Below are 25,755 nucleotides of genomic sequence, written 5' to 3'. Positions count from 1 at the left end.
ATAAGCCCTTGTCTTCATGTCGTAAATCAAGCTGAATCCACAGCAGGGACCTTAGATGCCATGTAGGACACAAACTTGAAAATGTCACCCAGACACAAATATTGAACTGGTCAGTTCTGCATCCCTGAAAGAACTTCATTTATCCTCTAGATCAGGAGATGAGATGAACAAGAATTGCCTTCAATTTCTATAACACAATGGACCTGGTCAGCATGACAATCCACTACAGCGCCATGGAACTCATTCTGACCTGCCATCCCTGCCACTGTTATATCAACTACAGCGGCAGTATCATTATTATGAGTTGCTCATTGGATAAAGGTAAATTCATTACACTCGCTGAATGTCATCCCGAGCCATTGCCACATCATATCAGCCAAGCAAACACCAGGTTTCTAGGTTTCTGTTGGAATAGGAGCATAGACATAGAGCAGCAGCACAAAACCTGCAACCGGAAGAAAAAGGAGCCGAGATTAATCGTTTCTCCGTAGTATGGTGCACAACCGAAAATTAGATTAGTTGCCATACTGATACTTCTAAGCGAAAAATGGAACACATGTAACAAAATGAATGAATTCACATAATCATAAGAACATGGATGCCAACGATGTACAGAAAAGACGCCTTAAGGTTTATACAGTGATCGGAGTAGATCACCAACGATCTCAGATCTTTGTAAAAGATCTCAGCAATGTTTTGGTAAATGTATCACAAGGAATACCACTTTTTCTTTCAGAAGTAATGCATAGAAGCCTAACCTCCAATGATCCCAGACACTTCTGGCCTGATATGCAAAATGGATAACTGATATGATGTCATGATATGGTAACCGTTGAAGTTGTTATTCAAGCATAAACATTCTCTATCATCTTCATCCATGGGCCAACTTCGTCAACAAGCCCCTGAGAATGTAAATAGCGAACCAACTTTGTGACAGGTTGAAGACTAGCAGAAGTCGAAAGAGAAGCCATTAGTTCGTTCATTATGCCCTTAAACGTAGAGCTGCAGCAGCGCTTAATCCATTTTATGTGTTCAAGGGCCATTTCTATTTCCTCGGCATCTGTTAGGAACTTCAACAAAATGACATGTGAATTCGAGCTCTCAATATTGGATGGAACACTGAACATTACATTCAATGCTGCTTTAAAGCTACCTGAAAATATTTGGAGGACAACTATTAACAAGGAGATACTTGAATAACTACAACAGCAAGAGAAACTAATTACTGGGAAAGAAATACCTTGTTTACAGAGTGCAAGGATAAGTACAGTTAGCACTGAACTAGCTAGTTTAGGATCCTGCACTACAGACTTGTTGAAGATTTCCTCAGCCTGTTCATATTTGTTTTCTTGGCACAGCATAGTAATGACTGAAGTGTATGTTGCACCATCTGGGGCCACTCCTTTCTGGAGCATGTGATCAAACAGCTGCTGGACTTCTCCAGTTTCACCAATCTCTGCAAATTTTGTTATAAGTATATTGTAGGTCTGCAGATTTGGACTACACCCACTGGTGAACATCTCATCCCACAACTTCTTAGCTGGTCTAAGGAGGTCATTTCTACAGAGTGTTACCATGAGAGAATTGTATGACGAAATGCCAGGATCTAGCCTCTTTCTTTTTATCTCCTTGATCACATCATATGCCTCTCTCACCTTTCCTGCCTTGCCCAAGAATGACACCACCAGATGGTAGTCCTTCTCACTCGTCCAACACCCCCTATCCAAAAGCACCTTAAACATTTCCCACATCTCATCACCCTTCTTATTCCTGCAAAGGCTCTCGCAAAGCTGTACAAGCACCTCGGTACTTGGCAATCTCCCCTGCCCTATCATGAACTTGCAGAACATAATGGCAGCATCAGCATCAATCTCAGACACCGAACAGACGAGGACATTCAACACATCGTCATCAATGGGGAAATCGCCTGATACAATGGCCTCCGCCATCTCCTTCGCCTCAGAGATCTGCCTGTTGGACACCAACGCAAGCAAAAGCTCTCTGTAGTCCACCTTCCTTGGGGCAACACCGAGCTTCCTCTTCTGCTTCAAGATCCTCCCTTCCTCGTCTGCCCTTTCCGCTATCCTAAACCCCTCAGACACGATCCTGTACGCTACAAAATCGGGCTTCCATCCGCGTAACCTCATATCCTCCAAAGCCCGCCAAGCATCCTCTATCCTCCCCTCCCGACACAAACCATCGACGACCATCGCTGCGACAAGAGACCTGTTGATGATCGAGTCCCCCTGATGGTGCACCGCGTCCACCAGCCGCAGGACCTCGTCCAACCCGTCCCTCCTGCCCACGTTCTTGACGAACACCCCGAAGCCGACAGTGTCCAGCTCAGTGGCGGTAACCAGCATTCTGTCGAACACCTTGCGCGCGGCGGCGAGTGACCCGGTGGACGCTAGCGCGGCGAGCAGGGAGTTGCAGAGCGCCGCGGGGAGCGGGGCGGAGCCCGGGAGGAGGCCGAAGTGCGCGAGCGCGTCGGGGAGGCGGCCGTGGCGGAGGAGAGCGGAGGCCGCGAGCGCGCGGGTGGCGTCGGAGAGCGGAGGACACCTTACTGGCTTACAGAAAACTAAGTTGAGAGATGCTAGTATGGACTTGCTTAATAGTTTAAGTGGTAGACATAGTTTTTCATGGGTAATAGCTAATTCAATTTGTATGTTTGGTGGTATACTATTAGGTGTACATAATGATTTTTATGAATAATTGATTCTGAAATAGGGAAGTTGTTATCACCAGATTTTGGCTAAATCAGGAGGTGGGCCACGATCAAGATGGGCTTGGGAGATTACATATGGAAGAACTATGAAGCGGCCTCGCACGGAGAATTTGGGCTAGTTAGCCCGTGTATCTTAATATAATAGATTGTATATCGGTTTAGAAGTTAGATTTTATCTCGTGCACGGTTTAGTGCACGCCCACATTAGAAAGTCCGCCTGGACTATAAATATGTACCTAGGGTTTATGGAATAAACAACAACTCACGTTCAACCCCAAAAACAAACCAATCTCGGCGCATCGCCAACTCCTTCATCTCGAGGGTTTCTATCAGGTACGCGACATGCTGCCTAGATCGCATCTTGCGATCTAGGCAGCACAAGCCCCACGTTGTTCATGCGCTGCTCGTACTGAAGCGCTTTTGATGGCGAGCAACGTAGTTATCATTAGATGTGTTAGGGTTAGCATTGTTCTTCGTTTAAGCATGCTTACGTAGTGCAACCCTTGCATATCTAGCCGTCCTCACGCCTATCTCAGGTGTGGGGGCGGCACCCGCTTGATCATTATTTAGTAGATCCGATCCGTTACGATTGCTCCTTGTTCTACAAGGGTTAGTTTAATATCCGCAATAGTTTGGCCTTACAATGGGGGGAGGATCCGGTGGCACGTAGGGTGGCGTGCGCAAGTCCTAAACGGGATGTTCCTAGGAGCAACTTCATGTTGGTTTTTGGCCGTGTTTAGGATCGGCTTACGAGCACCGGGCGTGGCCGCAAGGCCCAACCTGGAGTAGGATGATCCGGTTATGCGGTGAAAACCCTAAATCGTTGTAGATCTCATTAGCTTCATCTTGATCAAGCAGGACCACCAAGTATTCGTGCACCCCGCACGGATCATGGGTGGATCGGCTCTTTGAGCCGATTCACGAGATAACCCGAGAGCCGATCGAGGCTCGTATTTAACGTTTACATGTATGCCCCGCAGAAACTAAGCGAGGCAACCTCATCACCTTCCCCGACCGGGTATAGGTCAGGTGGCACGCCCTTGCACTTCGCAACGCCGCGTGTGACCGAAGAGCATTGCGGGCCGTCGCTCGGAGGGGTCTCGGCCAGCCGCAGCTCTAGGCTCCCCCGGCTCTACGGTGTTGACAAGGCCGCTGCCCGCCGGTGGGTTTTGGCGATCAACACATTCTCGGCACGCCCGGTGGGACCATCGTCTACATCAACCACATCGCCATCTGCATCCGAGATGGCGGACGGCACGCCAGTCACATGCGACGAGATCAAAGCCATCCTCGAAGCCGCACTCTTCGGCTCCTCCCACCGAACCCACTCCCATGGCGTCAGGGGGAGGGGCTCCACGCCCGAAGGCGCACTTGATGAGAGAGATCTCTCCACCCCGTTGGAGGAGCGCACCAAGTCTCTGAAGCATGGGGATCTGCCCAAGGAGCTCAGAAGGGAACATGACGGGATCAAGGCAACCCTTGGAACCGAACTCATCGGCTCCGCTGAGAAGACTCGGCCGCACGGTATCGGGCTTGGTAGAAACCCACGTCCGGGTCCCGGTGTCGACACGGTGGATCTCAGCCACCCCATAGATCGGCCAAAGTTTTCCTTTGGTGTCAATGTGGCAGGATCTGCAAGCCACCATGACAAAGAGGAAACAGAAAGCAGCCACTCCCGTGGCAAGGATGAAAAGGGAGCCGATCCGCGCGACCAACCCCGAAGTGAGGACAGGCGGTACCTGGCAAGAGGGGGAATAGGGAACATGCGGTATCAACGCCCACACTCCAAGCACCCTCTCAACAAATACGAACAACACCACGACCGACGTCGGCGCTACGACGCCGACGGTGAGAGGAATTTCCGGTCTGATGCCGAGGTCGGAGGGTACCGCCAACATGGTAGAAGCAACAGCGGGTACGATCGTCGCGCCGAGGGGAAGCCAAGGGGGCTGAGTGACATGGATAGGCACTGGGACTGCCCGTTCTTCAAACATTGCTGGGACTCAAGGATGAGCCGATTGCCAACAATCGAGGACTGCCCGTAATGCAAACAAAGGAAGAAGGGTGCCGCTAACGTGTCCGTGTTCAGCCGGCTAGGGCCTTTCCCGCATCGGAACAAGCAGGCCGAGTCCCCTCGGATGGAAGATCTCGAGGAGCTGGAGGACGAGTGGCGAAGAGTGCAAATATCATCAGCCCGGATGGGGCCCCGATGGGCTCAGCCGTTCCCGAAGCAAAGAGGCCAGCGTCCGCGAGGGTTGGAAGAAACCGAAAGATTATACTCGCGCACGCTAAGGAAGGCACGGCCTGATCCGGCCGCCAAAATTCTGCGAACCCCGGACGAGGAAGGTCAGCCACAAAGAAAAGAGTGGCGCCCCGAACAGAGAAAAGCCGATGATGAAACATCGGCTGGCACAAATATGGTGTTTATCCTCCCTTCGGAGTTCAATGCCCCAGGATTAGACGAGACCTCCGTGGCACAACTTGACTGCGGCCCACGGCCGGTTATCTTTGAGAAGCCACGAGACAGGAGTTACAGGCATCTGAAGGCCCTGTACTTACGAGGGTATATTGATGGGAGGCCTGTAAACAGGATGCTGGTGGACACCGGAGCGGCGATTAACATCATGCCGTACTCTATGCTACGTCGGCTGGGACGCTCGAGTTCGGATCTAATCAAGACCAACGTAACGTTGAGCGACTTCAACGGCCAAGCGTCCGAAGCACAAGGAGTTCTGAATGTGGATCCGACCGTAGGAAGAAAAACCATCCCCACGGCGTTCTTTATCGTTGATAGCACGAGCAGCTATGCTCGTTTTGCTAGGAAGAGATTGGATCCACGCCAACCGCTGCATTCCCTCCACGATGCACCAATGCATAATACAAGTGGGATGGTGATGAGGTAGAGGTCGTCCAAGCCGACGACTCGGCCGAAGTCTCAACGGCCGGCATGAACGCATGGGAAGCAAGCGAGCCAAGAACCCCTCTCAGGCATCAAATTGGACGATCGCGAGCGCATCGATGTGACAAAGGGAAGGGTTAAGCTAGTTTTATCCACCGGCCCGACCATGTAGTTGAAGCCAAGCGATGTGCAAGTTGCCGAGGCCGATCCTTGTGATCGGTCCCAAGGGTCTATGAAGGAGCAAGTACAAAACCTTCACCGAGCAAACAGCGTGGAGGCCGATTCCGATAATCGGCCGCGAATATCCTCACCATCCATACCGCCCGGGTTCAACACATTCACGGTCCATCGGAGCCGATGTCATCGAATCTCTCGACGAATCGGCTCGGGGGCGCCAAGTGGATGAAACACGAGGGTATGCAGTAGAAGAGTCTCATCCTTTAATGGTGGATATTGGAGTATGGGGGCCGATACACAGGTCGGCCAAAAAATTCGAAAATTTTCGGGAATAGCCGATGCACAGATATCGACTTAAGGTCAGAAATACGAAGACGTTCTCACCGGAAGTTACTTCAGCCTGCCGAAGATGATGAGCTGATCTGATCAGCAAGGCGCAAGGTTTGAACTAAAGAAGCTCGGGGGAGGGCGGCTCGCCCTGAAATTCCCTCACTCTGAAGAGCCGATTTGTTCTGAATCGGTTGATACGGCGTTGCGAGTTGGAAATCAAGGATGATTGACGTGATCAGCTCGCTGCTATTCTCACCTTGAAGGCCCGGGGGGCAGCTCGCCGTGAAGGTCTCTGCTCCGGGGAGCCGATTTCGTTGGGATCGGCTGAACTCTGCACCACAAGTTACCTGGAGAATGGTGCTTATGGTGCAAAACTATCATAGCCTGATGGATCGGCTGTATGGACCCTCAACGGAAGGGAGGTGATCGGCTGGTGGCCCTGCGGGATAGCTCTCTTGGACGAGGTTGAGCCCGCCCCGAAATCTCAATGGTGATGATCTGTCCTTTATCCTCGCTTTGGCTGAGGCTCGGGGGGCAGCTCGCCCTCGAAGTTTAACCAACTCTGTCGAAGTGGGCCCACTCTTTGTGACGGCTCGTTCAAAAGACAGTGATTATTGTAGAAGGAAGCTGCCGGAGCTAAACGAGCAGAATTCGGAGAGGATAAATGAAAAGAAGACCTGACATTATTTCAGGAGTTCTGCCATTAGGTTCAACATGCCATCTTGAGAGATCTGCGGATTTGCGCGAGTAAAGGCTTGGCCTTGCGTGGCAAGGAGTTTGGGTCTGGGTGGATCTATCTTGAAATTTGGTGTGGGAGACCGGTGCGATACCATCGGCTTGTTGGGCATTGTCCAGTTTGGCAATCGGCAGAATCAGAAGGAAAGACAATCGGCTAAATTATCATAAAGAGAATCGGCAAAATCGAGTTGGGGAATTTCTTCATTAATAAGCCGATTTCTTACATAGAAGAGCTGATTGCTCTCAAAAGGGAAGACCAGGGGGATACATTGCCCCGTCTCGCTATCGCTAGCCCTATGCTAAGACCCTATCTAGGGGCCGCTGCCGCCCTCGTCGTCGTCGTCGCCGCCGTCGCCGCCACCGCCGGTGCTGCTCCCCGCCGGCTCGTCGTCGCCGCTCCGGCGGCCGCCGATAGGACCCTCGTCGTCTTCGTCCTCTTCGTCGGCGTCGTCGTCACCGTCGACGTCGCCGAAGTTCCCGGGCCGCAGGTGGCGGCGTTTGGCCGGCGGCTCGTCGGAGGAGCTGTCTTCATCCTCCTCCTCCTCTCCCTCCTCCTTCACCTCCTCGGAGGTGGTGAAGTCCGCCCAAGAGAGGCGGTCGTCTTCGCTCTCCTCCACTACTTCCTCGTCAGCAAGGAAGCGGAGGTCGCTCTCCCCGTCGGTTTGGGATTTGTCATCCTCGGACCAGACGGAGGAGTCATGGTCCTCTTTGTCCCACTTTGTCGGGGCAAGGATGTCGTACGCCGCTTGTGTACCCCACGAGGGCGTCGACTCTCGGATGGGAGAAGACACGTGGGAAGGATCCGACGAAGAAGAAGAGGAAGGGGAAGAGGACATGGTTGCAGGGGAGGGTTTTTGGAGCGCTACCGTGGAAGGGGTAAAGAAGAGAACTGTTCGTTGCGGCTAAATAAAAGGAGGTGGGGGTTTTTAATTTCCGAGCAGTTCTCGAGGACATGGTGCCAAAACCGTCAAATCGTGCGAGAGAAGTTGGGAAGGCAAGTCGTCATGATGAGGCGTGCTGCGACAGTTCCGCTCTCGCCGTGACACGACCCCTCCGAGGAAAAAACGAGTGGTTTTGAAATTATCATTACCAAAACCAGGGGGCATGTGTTATCACCAGATTTTGGCTAAAACGGGAGGTGGGCCGCGATCAAGATGGGCTTGGGAGATTACATATGGAAGAACTATGAAGCGGCCTCGCACGGAGAATTTGGGCTAGTTAGCCCGTGTATCTTAATATAATAGATTGTATATCGGTTTAGAAGTTAGATTTTATCTCGTGCACGGTTTAGTGCACGCCCACATTAGAAAGTCCGCTGGACTATAAATATGTACCTAGGGTTTATGGAATAAACAACAACTCACGTTCAACCCCAAAAACAAACCAATCTCGGCGCATCGCCAACTCCTTCATCTCGAGGGTTTCTATCAGGTAGCGACATGTCGCCTAGATCGCATCTTGCGATCTAGGCAGCACAAGCCCCACGTTGTTCATGCGCTGCTCGTATCGAAGCGTTTTTGATGGCGAGCAACGTAGTTATCATTAGATGTGTTAGGGTTAGCATTGTTCTTCGTTTAAGCATGCTTACGTAGTGCAACCCTTGCATATCTAGCCGTCCTCACGCCTATCTCAGGTGTGGGGGCGGCACCCCGCTTGATCATTATTTAGTAGATCTGATCCGTTACGATTGCTCCTTGTTCTACAAGGGTTAGTTTAATATCTGCAATAGTTTGGCCTTACAATGGGGGGGAGGATCCAGTGGCACGTAGGGTGGCGTTCGCAAGTCCTAAACGGGATGTTCCTAGGATCAACTTCATGTTGGTTTTTTGGCCTTGTTTAGGATCGGCTTACGAGCACCGGGCGTGGCCGCAAGGCCCAACCTGGAGTAGGATGATCCGGTTATGCGGTGAAAACCCTAAATCGTTGTAGATCTCATTAGCTTCATCTTGATCAAGCAGGACCACCAAGTATTCGTGCACCCCGCACGGATCATGGGTGGATCGGCTCTTTGAGCCGATTCACGGGATAACCTGAGAGCCGATCGAGGCTCGTATTTAATGTTTACATGTATGCCCGCGCAGAAACTAAGCGAGGCAACCTCATCACCTTCCCGACCGGGTATAGGTCGGGTGGCACGCCCTTGCACTTCGCAACGCCGCGTGTGACCGTAAGAGCATTGCGGGCCGTCGCTCGGAGGGGTCTCAGCCAGCCGCAGCTCTAGGCTCCCCCCGGCTCTACAGTGTTGACAAGGCCGCTGCCCGCCGGTGGGTTTTGGCAGTCAACAGAAGTTTCATATGAGAATCCTAGTTAAAGATATTGAAAAGTATGCTTTGGTTAATATTGTTAATGTTTACGGTGCTGCTCATGTTAGGGATAAGCAAGACTTCCTGATTGAACTTGTTCATGTTTTTTGTAGTAATGTTTTCCCTTTTGTTGTTGGTGGCGATTTCAATATAATTAGAAAATCTAGTGATTGTAATAAAAAAGGAGGTTGCCTAAATGGGATCATATATTCAATGCCATTATTGAGAATTGGTATTTAAAAGAAGAAGAGAGTGATGTTAGGATTTTTACTTGGTCTAATAACAAGAAAGATCCGACTTTGTGCAGATTGGATAGAATTTTTGATGTCCATGAGTTTTGAAAATTTATTTCCTTTATCAAATATTAAAACTTTGCATAGAGTAATATCTAATAAATCCGATATAGTTCTTGATTTGGGTCTGGATTTAGTTAAAACACAGAAGCCTTTTTAATTTGATTTATGCTGGTTCTTAAGGGAGGATTTAGACTTTGTGGTTTGTAAAGTATGGAACATAGTTTATTTTGGTAAAGATTTCTTAACTAAGTGCCACAATATAGCCACAGGTATTAGGAAAACAGTTAAGGTTGGAATTTCAATTTTTTTTTGCTACATAAGAAATAGAAGATAAAATTAGTGAAGTGGTTGGTTTATCTGTAGATAGTTATATTTAATGAAGCAATATTATGATCTATAATCTATTGCATAAAATCTATAAAGAGGAAGAGATGAAATGGTTTCAGCGGGCTAAAGAAAAAAGATCTTCTGGAATGGGATTTGTAGTGATTATTTCATGGCTAGGATGCTACATCCTTTTATAAAAACTTATTTCATCCAGGTGACAATAATGTTAATATTAGTTTTGATGATTTAGTTCCTTGTCTATTAGATGACAATGATAGAGACATGTTAGGGCAACCTTTTTCAGTAGAGGAAACCAAAACTAATTTATCCCAGATGAAACGTACCAATATTTATCAATATTTTTGGCCTTTGATGGGTAATGATACTTTTATTAAGACATGTCCACTTATTTATATGCTCTCGCTGTTTGAACTTATGAATATGCTCATGTTTGTGGAAACTAGAAATTTCAGAAAATTTATGGCAGAAGTTGATTAGGACAAATATGTTAGAAATAATTTGTTCTCAATGTGCCAGCTTAGGCCTAGCCAAGCATAACACCAGGTTTCTAGGTTTCTGTTGGAATAGGAGCCAAACGCTTTTTATTCTAAATGATAATATTTCCAATGTTTATGTTCAGCTAGATTTCACATGAAAATGAAAGTTATTCATTCTATCAAATTTCACAGTTTAGAATTTAATACTCGCGTTCACACATAATACTTTGTGACAGGTTGAAGACTAGCAGAAGTCGAAAGAGAAGTCATTAGTTCGTTCATTATGCCCTGAAGACTTCACTGGATGTCAAGTCACAGTACAGGCAATTGTAGCAATGCATTTTGTTACCGTGCAAAAAAAAAAGTTGTATAGAAAAAGATAGTTTGTGGTAGGCTAGCACCGTCGCCAAGCGTCCAAAGTCTTAAGTCACGAATATTCACGCGAGCGCACGCGCTATTAAGCCATGCTTCATCTAGTGCTACTACCAACTAGTAGACAATGAAGAGCACTCCTTATAAGTTAGTCTCCACCTCTCCAAAGTAGCAAGGTGGGACTAAACATTCCAATGCAATGCTACAACTTATGTCCAGTCAGTTTGGGTAGTTTATTTGGGCTAGCTTATTCGGCCCAACCCAATGATGCATGTTGTTCCGTAGGCCTAGTTGGTGAACTGTTGTGCCATCAATGTATGTTTTGCCGACTCTCCACTGGTGGCACGAAAAAACTATGTTTATTCACCATGCGAATTGATTTCACATTGCAACATCTCTCTTTTTATTTGCAGGCAGCTGCACACAAAATAACTCGCTACATGGTGTGCTTATTTTTAAGTGTGCTGAGAATGGGAACGAGATCGTCTGACGTAGTGATGAAAACTGCAGAGGGACGTAGAGTCTGTAGTCCGTCCGTTTTGGATCCGATGGCAGCAGGTTGAATCACCTAAAAACACGGCGCTGCTGCTCAGGGAAAAACTCACGTCTAAGATTCACTTTCGCTCTCCATGGCCGTTCACGGAAGCTTGCCATGGCGGCGCTAGGATTATATGCTAGGGTATTCATTGGGTATTCATTTTGCCAAATTCTTGTAATTTTTGCTAAAAAAATATCTATTTTATCAAAAATTTCAGTGTTTTGCCAAAAAAAATTCAGTGCTGCTCAGGGAGAGTTCGATGGCGCGGCGAATCTGCTCGTCTTTGCTGGCATGGCCGTCGTTCTGCAGCTTCTTCTGCGACTCGAAAGACTCGACAAGTGCTTGTTGTTGATTCGTCGCCTCGTTCGCGTGCGGCTTGTCATCGTCGGACCAGTCGAAGTCGTCGTCGCTGTCCTCCCTCCTCCACCGCCTCCGCCTCGTCGTCGTCCTCCTCCTCTGTCTCGTCCTCGTCCTTGTCCTCGTCCTTCTCCATTTGCACTCCACCGCTTGCCCATCTCCTCCACTCGGCGCCGCCGCGCCTCTTCCGTCGTGGCGGCGTCGAACACCGGCGATGGTGTCCGCCAGCGCCACCTCTTCCCACGCTTCGCTCTCCGCAGCTTCCGGGTCGATGTCGAACTGCGGTGCTGGAGACTGTAGTGGAGGGAACTGGCCGGCACCGGGGCGGTTCGTTATTACGCAGGTGGTGTTTATACGACGAGGGTTGTGCTTGAGGCGGAGAAAGGGCTGCCGGCGATTGTGGTGGCTACCATTGAGCGGGGAGGTCTTTTATAGATGTCGGTGTCGCTAGAAGAGGCGGGAAGATAGCGCGTGAAGAGGTTAGAAGCCGCGGAAAGAAAGCGCGGGAACGCGCGGTGGCGTGCGAACGTCGGCGACGCGTGGAGGCAGCGCGGCGCCAACGAGACGTCTCGCCTGCCCCTCCGTCGCCATTAGGGCAAAGTTGCGATACTTTGTTCGTGAGTCGCTGACGCGTCGGGCCCGCTTCTTATCTCTCGCATTTCGTTGTGTCTGGCGTGCCCCGAGCCCATCCCCGCTCCTCAGGGGACACTCCGGGCACGCCGGACACCGTATTGGACCGCGCCGGATGGAAAAGGCTTTTAGGCCGCGTGGTTGGGAATGAAATTTTGTCCGACGCGCCTAAATCTCTTTAAATGCTGCTTTAAGGGTCGCGGATGGAGATGTTAAGCACTAGTCGAGAGCGGCGTTGGCATGGCTCAAAGCTGGGCGTGCCGGCAAGCTTCGGTGAACGGCCATGGAGAGTAAAAGTGAATTTTAGACGTGAGTTTTTTCCTTCAACCTGCTGCCATCAGATCCAAAACGGACGGACTACAGACTCTACGTCCCTCTGCAGTTTTCATCACTACGTCAGACGCTCGTTCCTGAGAATGATTGAGGGATTGGTTTTAGATTATTAACGAGAGGTATATTTCTCTGCTCTCTACCATTTGATGCAAACAAATATAGAGCGGTCTATAAATATAACTAAATATTATTGTTTTGTAATGATAATCAGTTAAATTCTTGCGCATATATATACATGGTTATATCTATGATAAACTTATATGGGTTATCATATCTCTTAGTATTTTTTGCATTCATCATATCTCTTAGTATTTCTTGCATTCATCTCGACCCACGTTGATGGCCTCCAAACGGTATTTTACCTACCAAGGATGTTGTCGGCCACAAGAAGGAGTTCCACCTTCAATGGCCTCATCAAAACCTCACGGGTCCCATCTTCGTCGGGTTCCTTGCCGCTTACAAGGGTGCACAACAATTGAAGGGGCATCTCCGATGATAACTTCTTCGTTCTGTCTTGGCGCTCCGCGTGGGGGACTCCCAAACCCTAGTTCCTAGCCCTCCTCCTGAGGATGGAGGCGCGAGCAATACCTATCTGACGGTGGAGAACTAAGACAATGGACCGAGGGCTCCTCACACGGTGGGCCGGCAGACCACGAATGAGGCGTTTCCTCGTGGTGGAGGCGGCTGAGCTCGGCGGCGCTGGCGCCTTCATCGTATGTGGGCCTTGTTGGTGGCCTGTTTTGCCTTCGGTGTATGTTCACCGGTACTACATAATTAATTGCATGCTCTATTAATACTACATACATGGGCATACGATAGGTATCAGTTGTACGCTATGTGCATCTCATCTGCTGCGCCCGAGTGTGTCTTAAAAGATGATGGGCTCGCTGCATGAAAGTGTCTTAAAAGATGAACCAAAACAGGACACTATGTCATAAACGCTAATAAGAACTATACTCCGGCTCGCAGACTCATCATGGTGTCATTCATCGATGTATATGTCGTCGTCAACATGCGAGATGTGCTCCTGCTTCGAGTGGACCAACGTCGAGGCGGTGGCAGGAAAACTTGAGGGGTTTCACTTTCTCGCGGTATTGTGTCTAATACTACACCTGAAAAGCGATCGCTGACAGCTAGAACATCGTGTCCGTTGGTGGCGCGGAGAAATCATGTTTACTCATCATGTTGTTTTCACATAATTTTTCCTTTTGTTGTGGCTGCACACTAAATAACTAGGTAAATGATTGCGGGATTAGTTTCAGATTATTAACGCGAGGTATATTTCAAGGTCGATCAATTTTAGCTTCTTGACCGTAGTAGACAGACCTTGGACCGTTCCCTCTCCTTCGTCTAGAGGACATGGCGATTTTCTGAAACCTCCCCAGCCAACCCACCTCGCCGCCGTAGATCCGGTGGTTCCTCCTCCTCCGCCAGCTGCTCCGGCAGCGGGAGGGTGGGGGAACGCCGGATCTCTGTGTGTATATAGTGTAGGGTTTGTTAGGACCTCTGTCGGCGGCGCTTTGGAAGCGGTGGCGTGGCCGGTGTGGTGTTTGGTGGCGGCGCTCAGCCCCTTCGACGGCGGCGTTCTCTGGAGCTCCGACGTGGAGCGGCCGCTCTCCCCATGTCCGCAGCTCCCTGGAGCTGCCGGGGCGCGCTCTCCCCTGGCCGGATTTGGGGCGACGGATCCGGCATATGAAGATGAGGAAGAAGATGGTGTTTCTTGGCTCGTTGACGACGGCGGCTTCCGGGGTACGTCCTCTGGGACCGGCGCTCGGCGACTTCCCGTTCGCTGGGGGTCTGCTTCCGTTCCAAGGCGACAAGAAAAGCAGCTGCGAAGGCGCGCCACCGACGGCTTCGTGGTGCCGGCGTGGTCGACTTGCAGAAGGGCTTGGTTGTATTTTTTGTCTTTGTGGACCTTTCTGTAATATTGCCAAGTTAATATCAGTTTCTTTCACCGCAAAAAAAAAACAAGAGGTATATTTCTTTGTTCAAATAAATATAGTGTGGTCTAATAAATATAACTAAATATAATTGTTTTGTTATGTTTGCATGGCCGTTTTCTCCTCACTGAATGTTGATGCATGCTAGCCAAGCATCTCACGTGGATGCCTGGGGTTAACATTTATGCATAGTTTTATTGTATGTAGTGTATATGAGAGCGGAAATTCAATTCGACTCCCGGGTGCGTATGCCAGATGAGAGTTCATTCTTATGTTCTATATTTTTCAATATGAATGTTAACTTTAGTATCCTAAATGTAATGATAATCAGTTAAATTTTTACATGCACATTTAATTTCTAAAGGAATAACACTCACGTGTATGCATGCCACGTGGTGCATATTCGTCACGGTATTGCATGGTGCATCACTTTTAAAACCTAGGCGATGCCTTTGATTGATTAAGTCTCTTTTGGACAAATTATAAGGGCTGGGCGACGCATATCGGATGCCTAAAAGTGGTCGCGAGCGTCCGTTTCCGTCGCCCCGTGGACATATTTTTTCCGCGCGTCCGTTTGCGTCTGGGTGTGCTCCCAGCGGGGCGATCCATTTTTAGATTTGCAACATATTTAGAAAGCATAGAAAGTAGTACATTCAAACTATACAATGTAGTTCTAGAAGCCTAGACTACTTGCTGCCTGATGGGCCGGCCTCGTCGTTTGTCGCTCCCTCGTCTGCTTCTCCGCCGCCTCCCGTGCGGCCGCTAGGGCTCTGTGCACCGCCGCGTCCTCTAGCAGGCACTGCCGCGCAGCCTCGCGTTGGCGGCGTCATCCTTGAGCGTCTCGAAGGACTCGACTAACGCCCTCTGCTCTGCCGCTTTCTCCTCCGGGGTAGGCTCATAGGGGTCATCGGAAGACCATGAGATGTCGGAGTCGTCGTCCTCTGCGGCTGCGGCGGCCGCCACCCTGCGCTGTTCCATCTCAGCGTCGAAAGCCGCATGGGCCGCCCGCTCCTCCTCTGCTTCCTCCTCCGCGAGAGCCAAGGCCTCGGCGTCCCTAATCGGGTCGAGGAGGTCGTCGGTGATGTCGTCATCGTTGAACTACTCGTCGGAGCTCAAGGTAGGGGGAGGTGGAGTGGGAGGTGGAGGCGCGGCAGCCTGGCCGCGGCCGGCGCTGCTCATGCTTGCTCTGGTGGAGGCTGAGCGGCAGCGGCGCTACGGTGGAGGTTGTGCGGTGGCTAGGGTTTAGTGGGGAGGAGATGAGATGCTCAACCCCTTTATATAGGTCGGAGGCACGCGTGGCATCACCATTACTTCGTGTGCAGAGGTAGGAAACGGTCGCGTGCCACGCGAGGCATCGCCATTTACGCGGATGCAGACTGCCGAAGCGACGCCTCGGCACCAGAATTGGCGCCGCTGAGAAGACGCATCGACGATGGGTCACTGCCAGGCGGGCCAGGCAAAACGTCCGCCAGACGCGAGCGGACACTTTGCGCGTCCGCGCAGCATCCACAGAGACGCATCCGAGGCGCATATTTGGGCCAGGTTTGCGTCGCCCTGCTGGAGGTGGTACCAGATGCATTTTTCGGCCCGACAGACGCAAACGGTCGCTCAGCGTCCATTTGCGTCGCCCCCCATTGGAGATGCCCTAAGGAAAACCGGCCAAAAACCATACAACACAGAATGCACCACACCGGCCCCAAGGTCGCGCCCCCACTTGAGTCGACGACCAAGTCACTTGCGACCAAAGCTAACACCTAAACACCTAGACGCAACACGGCGGAGGCGAACATTCGGAGCGGCCGCTCCGACATCAACACACACAAGTCGATGGCCAAATTGCCAGAGCAACCAAAGCCTACACTCTAACACCTCAATGCAAAACAACGGAGCCGCCGCTCCGACAATCACGTTGGCCCACGGGGTCGCACACCGCCTAGCCCAAAGTGCTGGTTGGTTGGCGGAGAACTTTCATATCCGCTTTGTTTGACTTGCCGTTGTGGTGCATTGCGCATCGTGGGAAACATCTCAGATGCCGAGCGGCAGTCTTGGAAGGTGGTCTCTCTCTCTCCCTCCCTCTTCGGTCATGTGGATGGAGAGGAGCGGATGATGGGAGATCCGGGTGTTGGTGGCGCTTCAGCTTTGGCAGCTCGTAAATCGCATTTCGAAAAATGGCACACCTACGAAAATTTGGCGGGAAATCCCGGAGAGTGGGCATGTTATAGATCTTGTCAAAAACATATTGGAAACAACCGAAGAACAAAATCATGCCGGAACGGGAAATGATGTCTCAGCGAGGATGAAAAGTTGGGCGGGAAAATCATGCATTAAAATGCCAAACATGTGTTCTACATATCCCCGAAAAATAGGTGGGCGAACACCAGAACATACCCCCCCCCCCCGAGTTGTCTAATGTCTCTGTATTTGCCTTCATTGAAGCTCATATGCAGAAGATGCGTCCCAAATCTCTTTGGGAACGTTTTGGAAGCCGCGGGTGGAGATGCTCTTACCTAATTAAAAAAAGATGGGAAAAGATCGGCTGCTTATCCGCGTCGTGTGGGCTCCCATGTACATCTGTGTAGCCTTTACACACAATAAAGTAGAAGATTATTGGAGGATCAGCTGGGGCTTCCATGTACATATGTGTAACCTGGTTTTGGTGGCTGGAACTCGATTCCGTTCTCGCACGTGAAGACAGCTGATGAAGGACAAGTTTTTTAGTGCTTTGGCGGGAGAGAGCTAGTACCTCGATGCATCTTGGCGAAAGAGCTAGTGTAGTAGTACGAGCTACTGCAACAATCTACTCGCGACTCAGAGACCATCTTAGTCGCAGGCGAGCTAGCTAGCTTCATCTTATCTTTCTTCTCGTGAGCTAGCTAGCTGCATCAAGAACGTACTTGAGGAGGTCCAACTTATGCCACTTCATGCTCGGCCTACTACCCCGATCGATTCTGACCTATTTGGTGAGAAAGTAGAAGTTAACGTTTTCAACAAAAAAAAAAAATCGACATGAGCTACCTGATTTTCAAGATAATCAAATCACAATTCAAACAATCAAAACAAGTGCAGCAGCACAATCAAATAACCAAACAGACGTTAGAATGAAGTATTACAAGCTAGCACCCAAAATTCCAGATTTGGAGTGACAAATAAAAGTCCACAAGAATTACAACCCAGCCATTCAAAATCTGGTTTCACAAAAAAGAGGAGTTGAGCTTTCCCTTGTTGTTCTTCCACCCTCCGGTCCTGCATCAGACAGAAGCCTTCTGTCCTCCCAGCCTTGTAGGACTTGCATTGTGAAAAACATAAGAAATCAGTAGAGGGAAGGAATTTATCCCAAGTGCAAAGCGAGTTCAAAGCTAGCAAGATGGATGATATATAGTTCTAACCAATCTTTGCAAGAATAGGAATCGCATGCATACAAATGCTAGAAATTAACATGGACATGGACATGTAAATCTGATCCTTACATCAAAGTAACTGACATGAACAGGCTGTGATTTGATTTAAGTCCTTATTAACCTGAAACATGAAGCAAAGAACTGATTACAGCAGAAGTTATTAGTGACATGACCAAGTAGTAATTAAACAGCCACCATATATAGCTGGATCTAAACACAGTAACGTCATCGGGTTGATTGGAACCAGAAAAATTACCTAAGCACATGGAGCCGAAGAAGGAGGTCACCGCTGCCGCTTAGCCCCCCTCGTTATCCTCAAAAAAAGAGCAGAACATGGTCAGCAAAAGAAAACAATAATATTCAGAAGAAAGTCCAAATAGACGACGTCTAGCTAGTAGCATACTAAACAGAGCCATATAGTCAAGCAAATGGAGTCGAAATGACCGTCAACTAAATAAAGACCAACCCATTACTAGTCTCTGAGCAAATAAACAAAATATTATGCTACCAACTGATATGGGTTCAACCTAGCAACGATTTTGATGTATTATAGATAAAAGCAAGACAGTAGGCAATAGACTTGAGAGAGCATGTAATGATCAAGTCAAGTAGAGGAAAACTGAGCAGGAAGTTGCTAGTAGTAAACTGCAACAACAGGTGGTAGAACCAAATTAGCCAGGACATTCTGAAAAAAAAACATAGCTCAGGTGGTAACCAAATTAGCCAGGACATTCTGAAAAAAAAACATAGCTCAGGTGGTAACCAAATTAGCCAGGACATTCTGAAAAAAGCATAGCTGTAGCTAGCGTGAAAAGCTTGGTGATTTGTGAGGTCAAATCGGAACAAGCGTAGCTGTAGTTGCTTGGGCTGATTGTCACAAGCTTTATACAGTAGGGGACATTCTGAACCATTTTTATTAAGGAGTTGAGTGGCTAGCATGTTAGTGCGGTGGAAATGAATGTAGAAACGCGTGCAGGCTCCCAGGATCGAAAGCAGAGCAGTAAAAAAGATGGCGATGTGCGGCGCCCTCCGGGCAGGGCCGTTGGGCGCGGGGAAGGTCGCTGCATCCGGTGGTGGCGAGAACTTGGCCGCCATCTCGTCCTGGTCGCGGCCTATCTGCGACAGTCGAAGAAAGCAGGGGCAGTTGTGCGACACGGACGCTGGGAGCAGCAGGAGCATCCTGCAGATACAGGGTGAAAAGCTTGTACTAATTGCAGTAGCGTGAAAAGCTTGGTGATTTGTGACCTGAATCTGAATATATACAGGCATAGAAGCAGTTGGTACATGATGATTGTTAGGGGCTGTATAGGTAGGGGAGATTGTGAACCATTCGGTTGCAGCAGATGTAGAGGCAGTAAAGAATCTAGTACACAGGATTGAAGACTCGGAGTGCAGTAATAAGAAGAAAAAAATCATCGTGATGCTACTTTACTGCGGGATTTCCCAGGATGGCGAAGAAAGGCGGGCTGGCTCCCAGGATCGAAAAGCAGAGCAGTAGAAAAAAGTGGCGATTTGCTGCGGTCTCCGGGAAGGATGGAGTTGGAGAGGAGGGGTGGCTCACCGTCGGGCGCGGGGATTCCGTGGATGTCGCTGCGGCAGGAATTTGGCGGCCATCTGGTCCCGGAGGTCGACGGAGCGCCTGGCACGGATCCCTGGCTCCGGCGAGACGACGCGGTGGCGGCGAAAGTGGGGGATCTCCTCGTGCCTGGGTCGTTTTTAGTGTTGGGTTGGGGAACAGAGTCCATGGTTTGGGTGGGGAAAAGTCGTTGTACAGGAGTGAGGCGGCTGGCTGGGGAAGAGAGTCGAGAGGGAAAGAAAAGTCCGGTGGATGTTTGTGCGACTCTAATCGTGCGCGTCTAGTTAAATGTTGCTGCTAGCCGTACAGCAGCAGCCCCTCTTTGACTGACAAGGTGGACCATCTAGCGCTGCCCCCAAACCACTCTCGTGGATTCATCCAGCGCACGAATCGTAAAGCCATACGTTCCCGTTTGGCCGTTTGAAACTCCTGAAACTTCCCCGTCTGTTTTCCTCTTCCTCTTCGTCTGTTTCATCGCCTCCCACCAAAGTCCCCAGGAACCTGCAAGAAACCAAGAAAGCCCGCAGCAAGAAATCAAGAAAATTTCGAAATCGATCCTGAACGCAATTCTGGGAGCCGCGCGTATCGGGAGGAGGCTCCGCCGACGAAGAAGGGCTCGAGCTGCGACCCTGCTGAGCACGGGCGGTGATCAGATGGAGCAAGGCTCGAGCGACGACGACCTCACCGGTGCCGGGGAGCACGGAGGCGGTCCAGCGGACCATGGCTCCAGCGAAGACTACGCGTCAACAGGAGACGGCAGCCATGGCGGTGGTTCGACCGATCACCGCACTGTGAGCGATGATCCGATGGAGCAGGACTCGAGCGAGCACGGTGGGGATTCTATGGAGATCGACCACGGATCGGGAGAAGAACCTTCCGGCGAAGGCGATCAAGGCGAAGCTTCCGATGTCGGGGCCAATGGCGGCAACGGGCCAATCCCGTCCTCCAGCTCGAACAACGACGAATCCTTCGAAGAGAATGGAGCACCGTCCGTGAACGGCTCAAGCATCGCCGGCTCCGACGGCAAGAGTCTCCGGAATCTCCGGCGGGGCAATGCCGCCGCTGCCGCGAATTGCCACGGACCTCCACTGTCCTACGGCTCGAGCAATGCAGATTCTGCTGACGAGCCGCCCAATCAAGCCTCTCCCGCCAGCAGCTTCGCCGCCAACGGCGACTCTGACCGCGAGCATCCCCAGGCCCCTCCCGCCAACGGCGCTGCAGTCGCCGTCGACGACGACGATGAGGATGCCATGGTTGATATCACAGGCTCTTCAGGTTCTTCCAGTCAAGGCGGACCGTCGCAGTCCGGCGAAGACTCCTCCGAGACCAGCTCCTCCGGTGATGGCACGAGCTCATCAGGTACCAACGCCACCACCTCCTCCGACACGGTGAAGATGGAGGACATGGGTGCTCAAGCGCAGGTTTCGAGCTCTTCTGATGCTGCAGACACTTCTACGTCATCAGGTGCCAAGGCCGCCGCCTCCGACGACTCTTCCATGAGATCCTTTGTAGACCGCCTCGAGCTTGAGATTCCAGTGATGGAGGACATGGATGCTCAAGCGCAGTTTCCGACCTCTTCTGATGCCGCAGACACTTCAACCTCATCAGGTGCCAAGGCCGCCGCCGCCTCCGACGACTCTTCCATGGGATCTTTTGTAGACCGCCTCGAGCTTGAGATGTACATGGAGGACATGGATGCTCAACCCCAGGTTCCTAGCTCATCTGATGCCGCAGACACTTCTACCTCATCAGGTGCCAAGGCCGACGCTGCCGCCTCGGACTCCTCCTCCATGGGATCCTTTGTAAACCGCCTCGAGCTTGAGATGGACATGGAGGACATGGATGCTCAACCCCAGGTTCCTAGCTCATCTGATGCTACAGACACTTCTACCTCATCAGGTGCCAAGGCTGACGCCACCTCCGACGATGAATCTATGGAATCGTTTGCAGAGTTCCTCGAGCGTGAGATTCACGCTCAAGCGCAGGCACCGAGCTCAACGCCTCCTCCGAATCCTTGACTGAATCTCTGGTGGAGTTTGCAGAACTCCTCGAGAGTGAAAATTTCAGCAGTTACCTCGTTGTCTCTGTCACTTCTTCCTGACGTCTGAAGAGCTTAGTCTCTACCTGATATCACCACTGCGTTGAAGATACACAATACATGGCGATTTGCTGTTTTCGTTCTGACTAGATTTTAGATAGATAGATACACTGCCACTTTACAGATCTTGTGTCCAGTATATGTCAGACAACACTGTGTTCATCTGAAACTGATGGAAATTGCACCTGTACAAACAAGGGATATGCTGCACCTCAAATGCACTGTGTTTTTGTTCATACTCCGTACGCTTCATCTTAATAATCTCATGACTGTCCTTTTTCTGATGTTCTCTGTAATTTTTGCCATTTGTAATGCAAGAAGGGTACAAGGTAAGTAGGAATTACAATTATTGACCCTGCTTTCTTATCATTCTGTGTCTATAAAGATACATGAGAAGTATCAAAAAAAAATCAGGGCCAGAATACAACAGATGGGGTGGTATCATGAACCACACCTATGAGTATTTATGGACAAACTACCGAGCCATCTAAAATATTGAAAAACACACATAATCAGATCAGAGAATATCTCGCCCAACCAAAGAAACTTGACGCACAATTCTGAAATGGAGTGCAGCATAAGCCCTTGTCTTCATGACGTAAATCAAGCTGAATCCGCAGCAGGGACCTTAGATACAATGTATGTAGGACGCAAGCTTGAAAATGTCACCCAGACAAATATTGCAGTGATCAGTGCTGCATCCCTCAAAGAACTTCATTTATCCTCTAGATCAGGAGATGAGATGAACAAGAATTGCCTTCACTTTCTATAACACAATGGACCTGGTCAGCATGAGAATCCACTACAGCGCCATATAACTCATTCTGACCTGCCATCCCTGTCACTGTTATGCCTATAGCGGCGGTATCATTATTATGAGTTCTCACTGGATAAAGGTAAATTCATTACACTCGCTGAATGTCATCCCGAGCCATGGCCACATCATATCAGCCAAGCATAACACCAGGTTTCTAGGTTTCTGTTGGAATAGGAGCATATACATAGAGTAGCAGCACAAAACCTGCAACCCGAATAAAAAAAGCCGAGATTAATCGTTTCTCCGTAGTATGTGGTGCAGAACCGAAAATTAGATTAGTTGCCATACTGATACTTCTAAGCGAAAAATGGAACAAAATGAAGGAGTTCACATAATCATAAGAACATGGATGCCAACGATCTACAGAAAAGACGCCTTAAGGTTTATACAGTGATCGGACTAGATCACCAACGATCTCAGATCTTTGTAAAAGATCTCAGCAATGTTTTGGTAAATGTATCACAAGGAGTACCACTTTTTCTTTCAGAAGTAATGCACAGAAGCCTAACCTCCAATGATCCCAGACACTTCTGGCCTGATTAGCAAAATGGATAACTCATACGATGTCATGATATGGTAACCATTGAAATTGTTATTCAAGCATAAACATTCTCTATCATCTTCATCCATGGGCCAACTTCGTCAACAAGCCCCTGAGAATGTAAATAACGAACCAACTTTGTGACAGGTTGAAGACTAGCAGAAGTCGAAAGAGAAGCCATTAGTTCGTTCATTATGCCCTGAAACGTAGAGCTGCAGCAGCGCTTAATCCATTTTATGTGTTCAAGGGCCATTTCTATTTCCCCGGCATCTGTTAGGAACTTCAACAAAATGACATGTGAATTCGAGGTCTCAATATTGGATGGAACACTGAACATTACACTCAATGCTGCTTTAAAGCTACCTGAAAATATTTGGAGGACAACTATTAACAAGGAGCTACTTGAATAACTACAAGAGCAAGAGAAACTAATACGGGGAAAGAAATACCTTGTTTACAGAGTGCAAGGATAAGTACAGTTAACACTGAACTAGCTAGTTTAGGATCCTGCACTACAGACTTGTTAAAGATTTCCTCAGCCTGTTCATATTTGTTTTCTTGGCACAGCATAGTAATGACTGAAGTGTATGTTGCGCCATCAGGGGCCACTCCTTTCTGGAGCATGTGATCGAACAGCTGTTGGACTTCTCCAGTTTCACCAATCTCTGCAAATTTTGTTATAAGTATATTGTAGGTCTGCAGATTTGGACTACACCCACTGGTGAACATCTCATCCCACAACTTCTTAGCTGGTCTAAGGAGGTCATTTCTACAGAGTGTTACCATGAGAGAATTGTATGACGAAATGCCAGGATCCAGCCTCTTTCTTTTTATCTCCTTGATCACATCATACGCCTCTCTCACCTTTCCTGCCTTGCCCAAGAATGACACCACCAGATGGTAGTCCTTCTCGCTCGTCCAACACCCCCTATCCAAAAGCACCTTAAACATTTCCCACATCTCATCACCCTTCTTATTCCTGCAAAGGCTCTCGCAAAGCTGTACTATCACCTCGGTACTTGGCAATCTTCCCTGCCCTATCATGAACTTGCAGAACATAATGGCAGCATCAGCATCAACCTCAGACACCGAACAGACCAAGACATTCAACACATCGTCATCAATGGGGAAATCGCCTGATACAATGGCCTCCGCCATCTCCTTCGCCTCAGAGATCTGCCTGTTGGACACCAACGCGAGCAAAAGCTCTCTGTAGTCCACCTTCCTTGGCGCGACGCCGAGCTTCCTCTTCTGCTTCAAAATCCTCCCTTCCTCCTCTGCTCTTTCCGCTATCCTGAACCCCTCAGACACGATCCTGTACGCGACAAAATCGGGCTTCCATCCACGTAACCTCATATCCTCTAAAGCCCGCCAAGCATCCTCTATCCTCCCCTCCCGACACAAACCGTCGACGACCATCGCTGCGACAAGAGACCTGTTGATGATCGAGTCCCCCTGATAGTGCACCGTGTCCACCAGCCGCAGGACCTCGTCCAGCCCGTCCCTCCTGCCCACGTTCTTGACGAACACCCCGAAGCCGACTGTGTCCAGCTCGGTGGCGGTAACCAGCATTCTGTCGAACACCTTGCGCGCGGCGGCGAGTGACCCGGTCGAGGCGAGCGCGGCGAGCAGGGAGTTGCAGAGCGGCGCGGGGAGCGGGGCGGAGCCCGGGAGGAGGCCGAAGTGCGCGAGCGCGTCGGGGAGGCGGCCGTGGCGGAGGAGAGCGGAGGCCGCGAGCGCGCGGGTGGCGGGGAGAAGCGGCAGCCGCGCGGCGCGGGCGCGGGAGAGCGCGGCCAGGAGGGAGGGGAGCGTGGCCGGGTGGCTGGCGCGGGAGGGCGCGGCGAGCGACGCGAGGTGCGCGTGGAAGGCCTCTGGAGTGGAGGTGGGCGCGGCGGCGGCGTGGGCGGAGGGCGGCGGGCGGGCACGGCCAGAGATGCCGCGCGTGGCGGCGAGGCGGGCGAGGCGGGCGAGGAGGAGGCGCGGGGCTGACGGCGGCGGGGCCATGGTTTCAGCGACGGCGGGATGGCGGGAACGACGGCTGGCTGGCTCACTGACCCACAGTAATCGTCTGAAGGCAGAGAGGAAACTGCACAAAACAGCAACTCTCTATTCGAAAAGTGCTTTTGACCTTCCGAGCTCCAGTGTTCTCGTAATTTTTAATTTTTTTATTAATTATTAAAAAATATGAAAAATAATTCTCTAGATTATCAGTGATACATCTCGCAATCATGGAAAGTCTCAACCCAAAATTATTTTTACTTTTTGCTACACAAAAATAACAAAATATGAAATGTTTTGGAGATTCGAAAATAACTACTCAGAGCTGCACTTTTATCTTTTTTGTGTAGTTTAAAATATAAAGTATTTGAAATTAATATTTTACATGTTTGTGGGATACATTATTGGCTATATGCAGATTTTTTTTCAGAATTTTTTAAAACTCAAAAATATGATTTTTGATTTATTTAAAAGACGAGATCAATGGTGTCCATATGCACCAAATATCTGTCCCTATCTATTGCACAACTAAGAAATATACTTTTTTTTGAATAAGCCGAAATACACTTCTGATCTCAGATACATATGCTCCTGCCACTCGAAAAAGCATTTTAAAATATTTTTAAAAATCAAACAAAAATTTTGCGCATACATGTCGATATTTTAGGTGTGCACGGCCAATTTAGTGGGAAACCCACATTGTTTTTTGTCCTATGTAAAAAAGATATTTAGCACCGGATTTTATTTTTTACGCATGATACAAATAATATTATTTTTCTGTGAAACAAATTTTTGAACATATAGAACATTGAGATGTAATGTGACATTTTTTGCCATTTTTTTAACATTTTAAAATATGTTTAAA

At 49.5% G+C, this 25,755-nt stretch overlaps 2 protein-coding genes across 2 annotated transcripts; both read right to left on the bottom strand.

Moving 5' to 3' along the window:
- Nucleotides 1–388: 388 nt before the first annotated feature.
- LOC124697604 (pentatricopeptide repeat-containing protein At5g14080-like) lies at nucleotides 389–24,896 on the bottom strand. The gene is made up of 3 exons (XM_047230170.1): nucleotides 23,342–24,896; nucleotides 22,861–23,255; nucleotides 389–445 (listed from the first exon to the last, which is right to left on the bottom strand). Exons 1-2 carry the CDS (start codon nucleotides 24,894–24,896, stop codon nucleotides 22,948–22,950), a joined length of 1,863 nt encoding a protein of 620 aa, XP_047086126.1. The 3' UTR covers nucleotides 389–445; nucleotides 22,861–22,947.
- Nucleotides 390–19,474, bottom strand: LOC124697605 (pentatricopeptide repeat-containing protein At5g14080-like). Its single transcript, XM_047230171.1, has 5 exons — nucleotides 19,422–19,474; nucleotides 18,829–19,040; nucleotides 1,241–2,563; nucleotides 759–1,153; nucleotides 390–445 (listed from the first exon to the last, which is right to left on the bottom strand). Exons 1-4 carry the CDS (start codon nucleotides 19,472–19,474, stop codon nucleotides 846–848), a joined length of 1,896 nt encoding a protein of 631 aa, XP_047086127.1. The 3' UTR covers nucleotides 390–445; nucleotides 759–845.
- Nucleotides 24,897–25,755: the final 859 nt, after the last annotated feature.

This window comes from Lolium rigidum, chromosome 3, assembly GCF_022539505.1.
Source record: "Lolium rigidum isolate FL_2022 chromosome 3, APGP_CSIRO_Lrig_0.1, whole genome shotgun sequence".
NCBI classification, from domain to species: Eukaryota; Viridiplantae; Streptophyta; class Magnoliopsida; order Poales; family Poaceae; genus Lolium; species Lolium rigidum.
The sequence above is the reverse complement of the archived record's forward strand: the minus strand, read 5'-3'. Positions and strand labels throughout refer to the sequence as shown.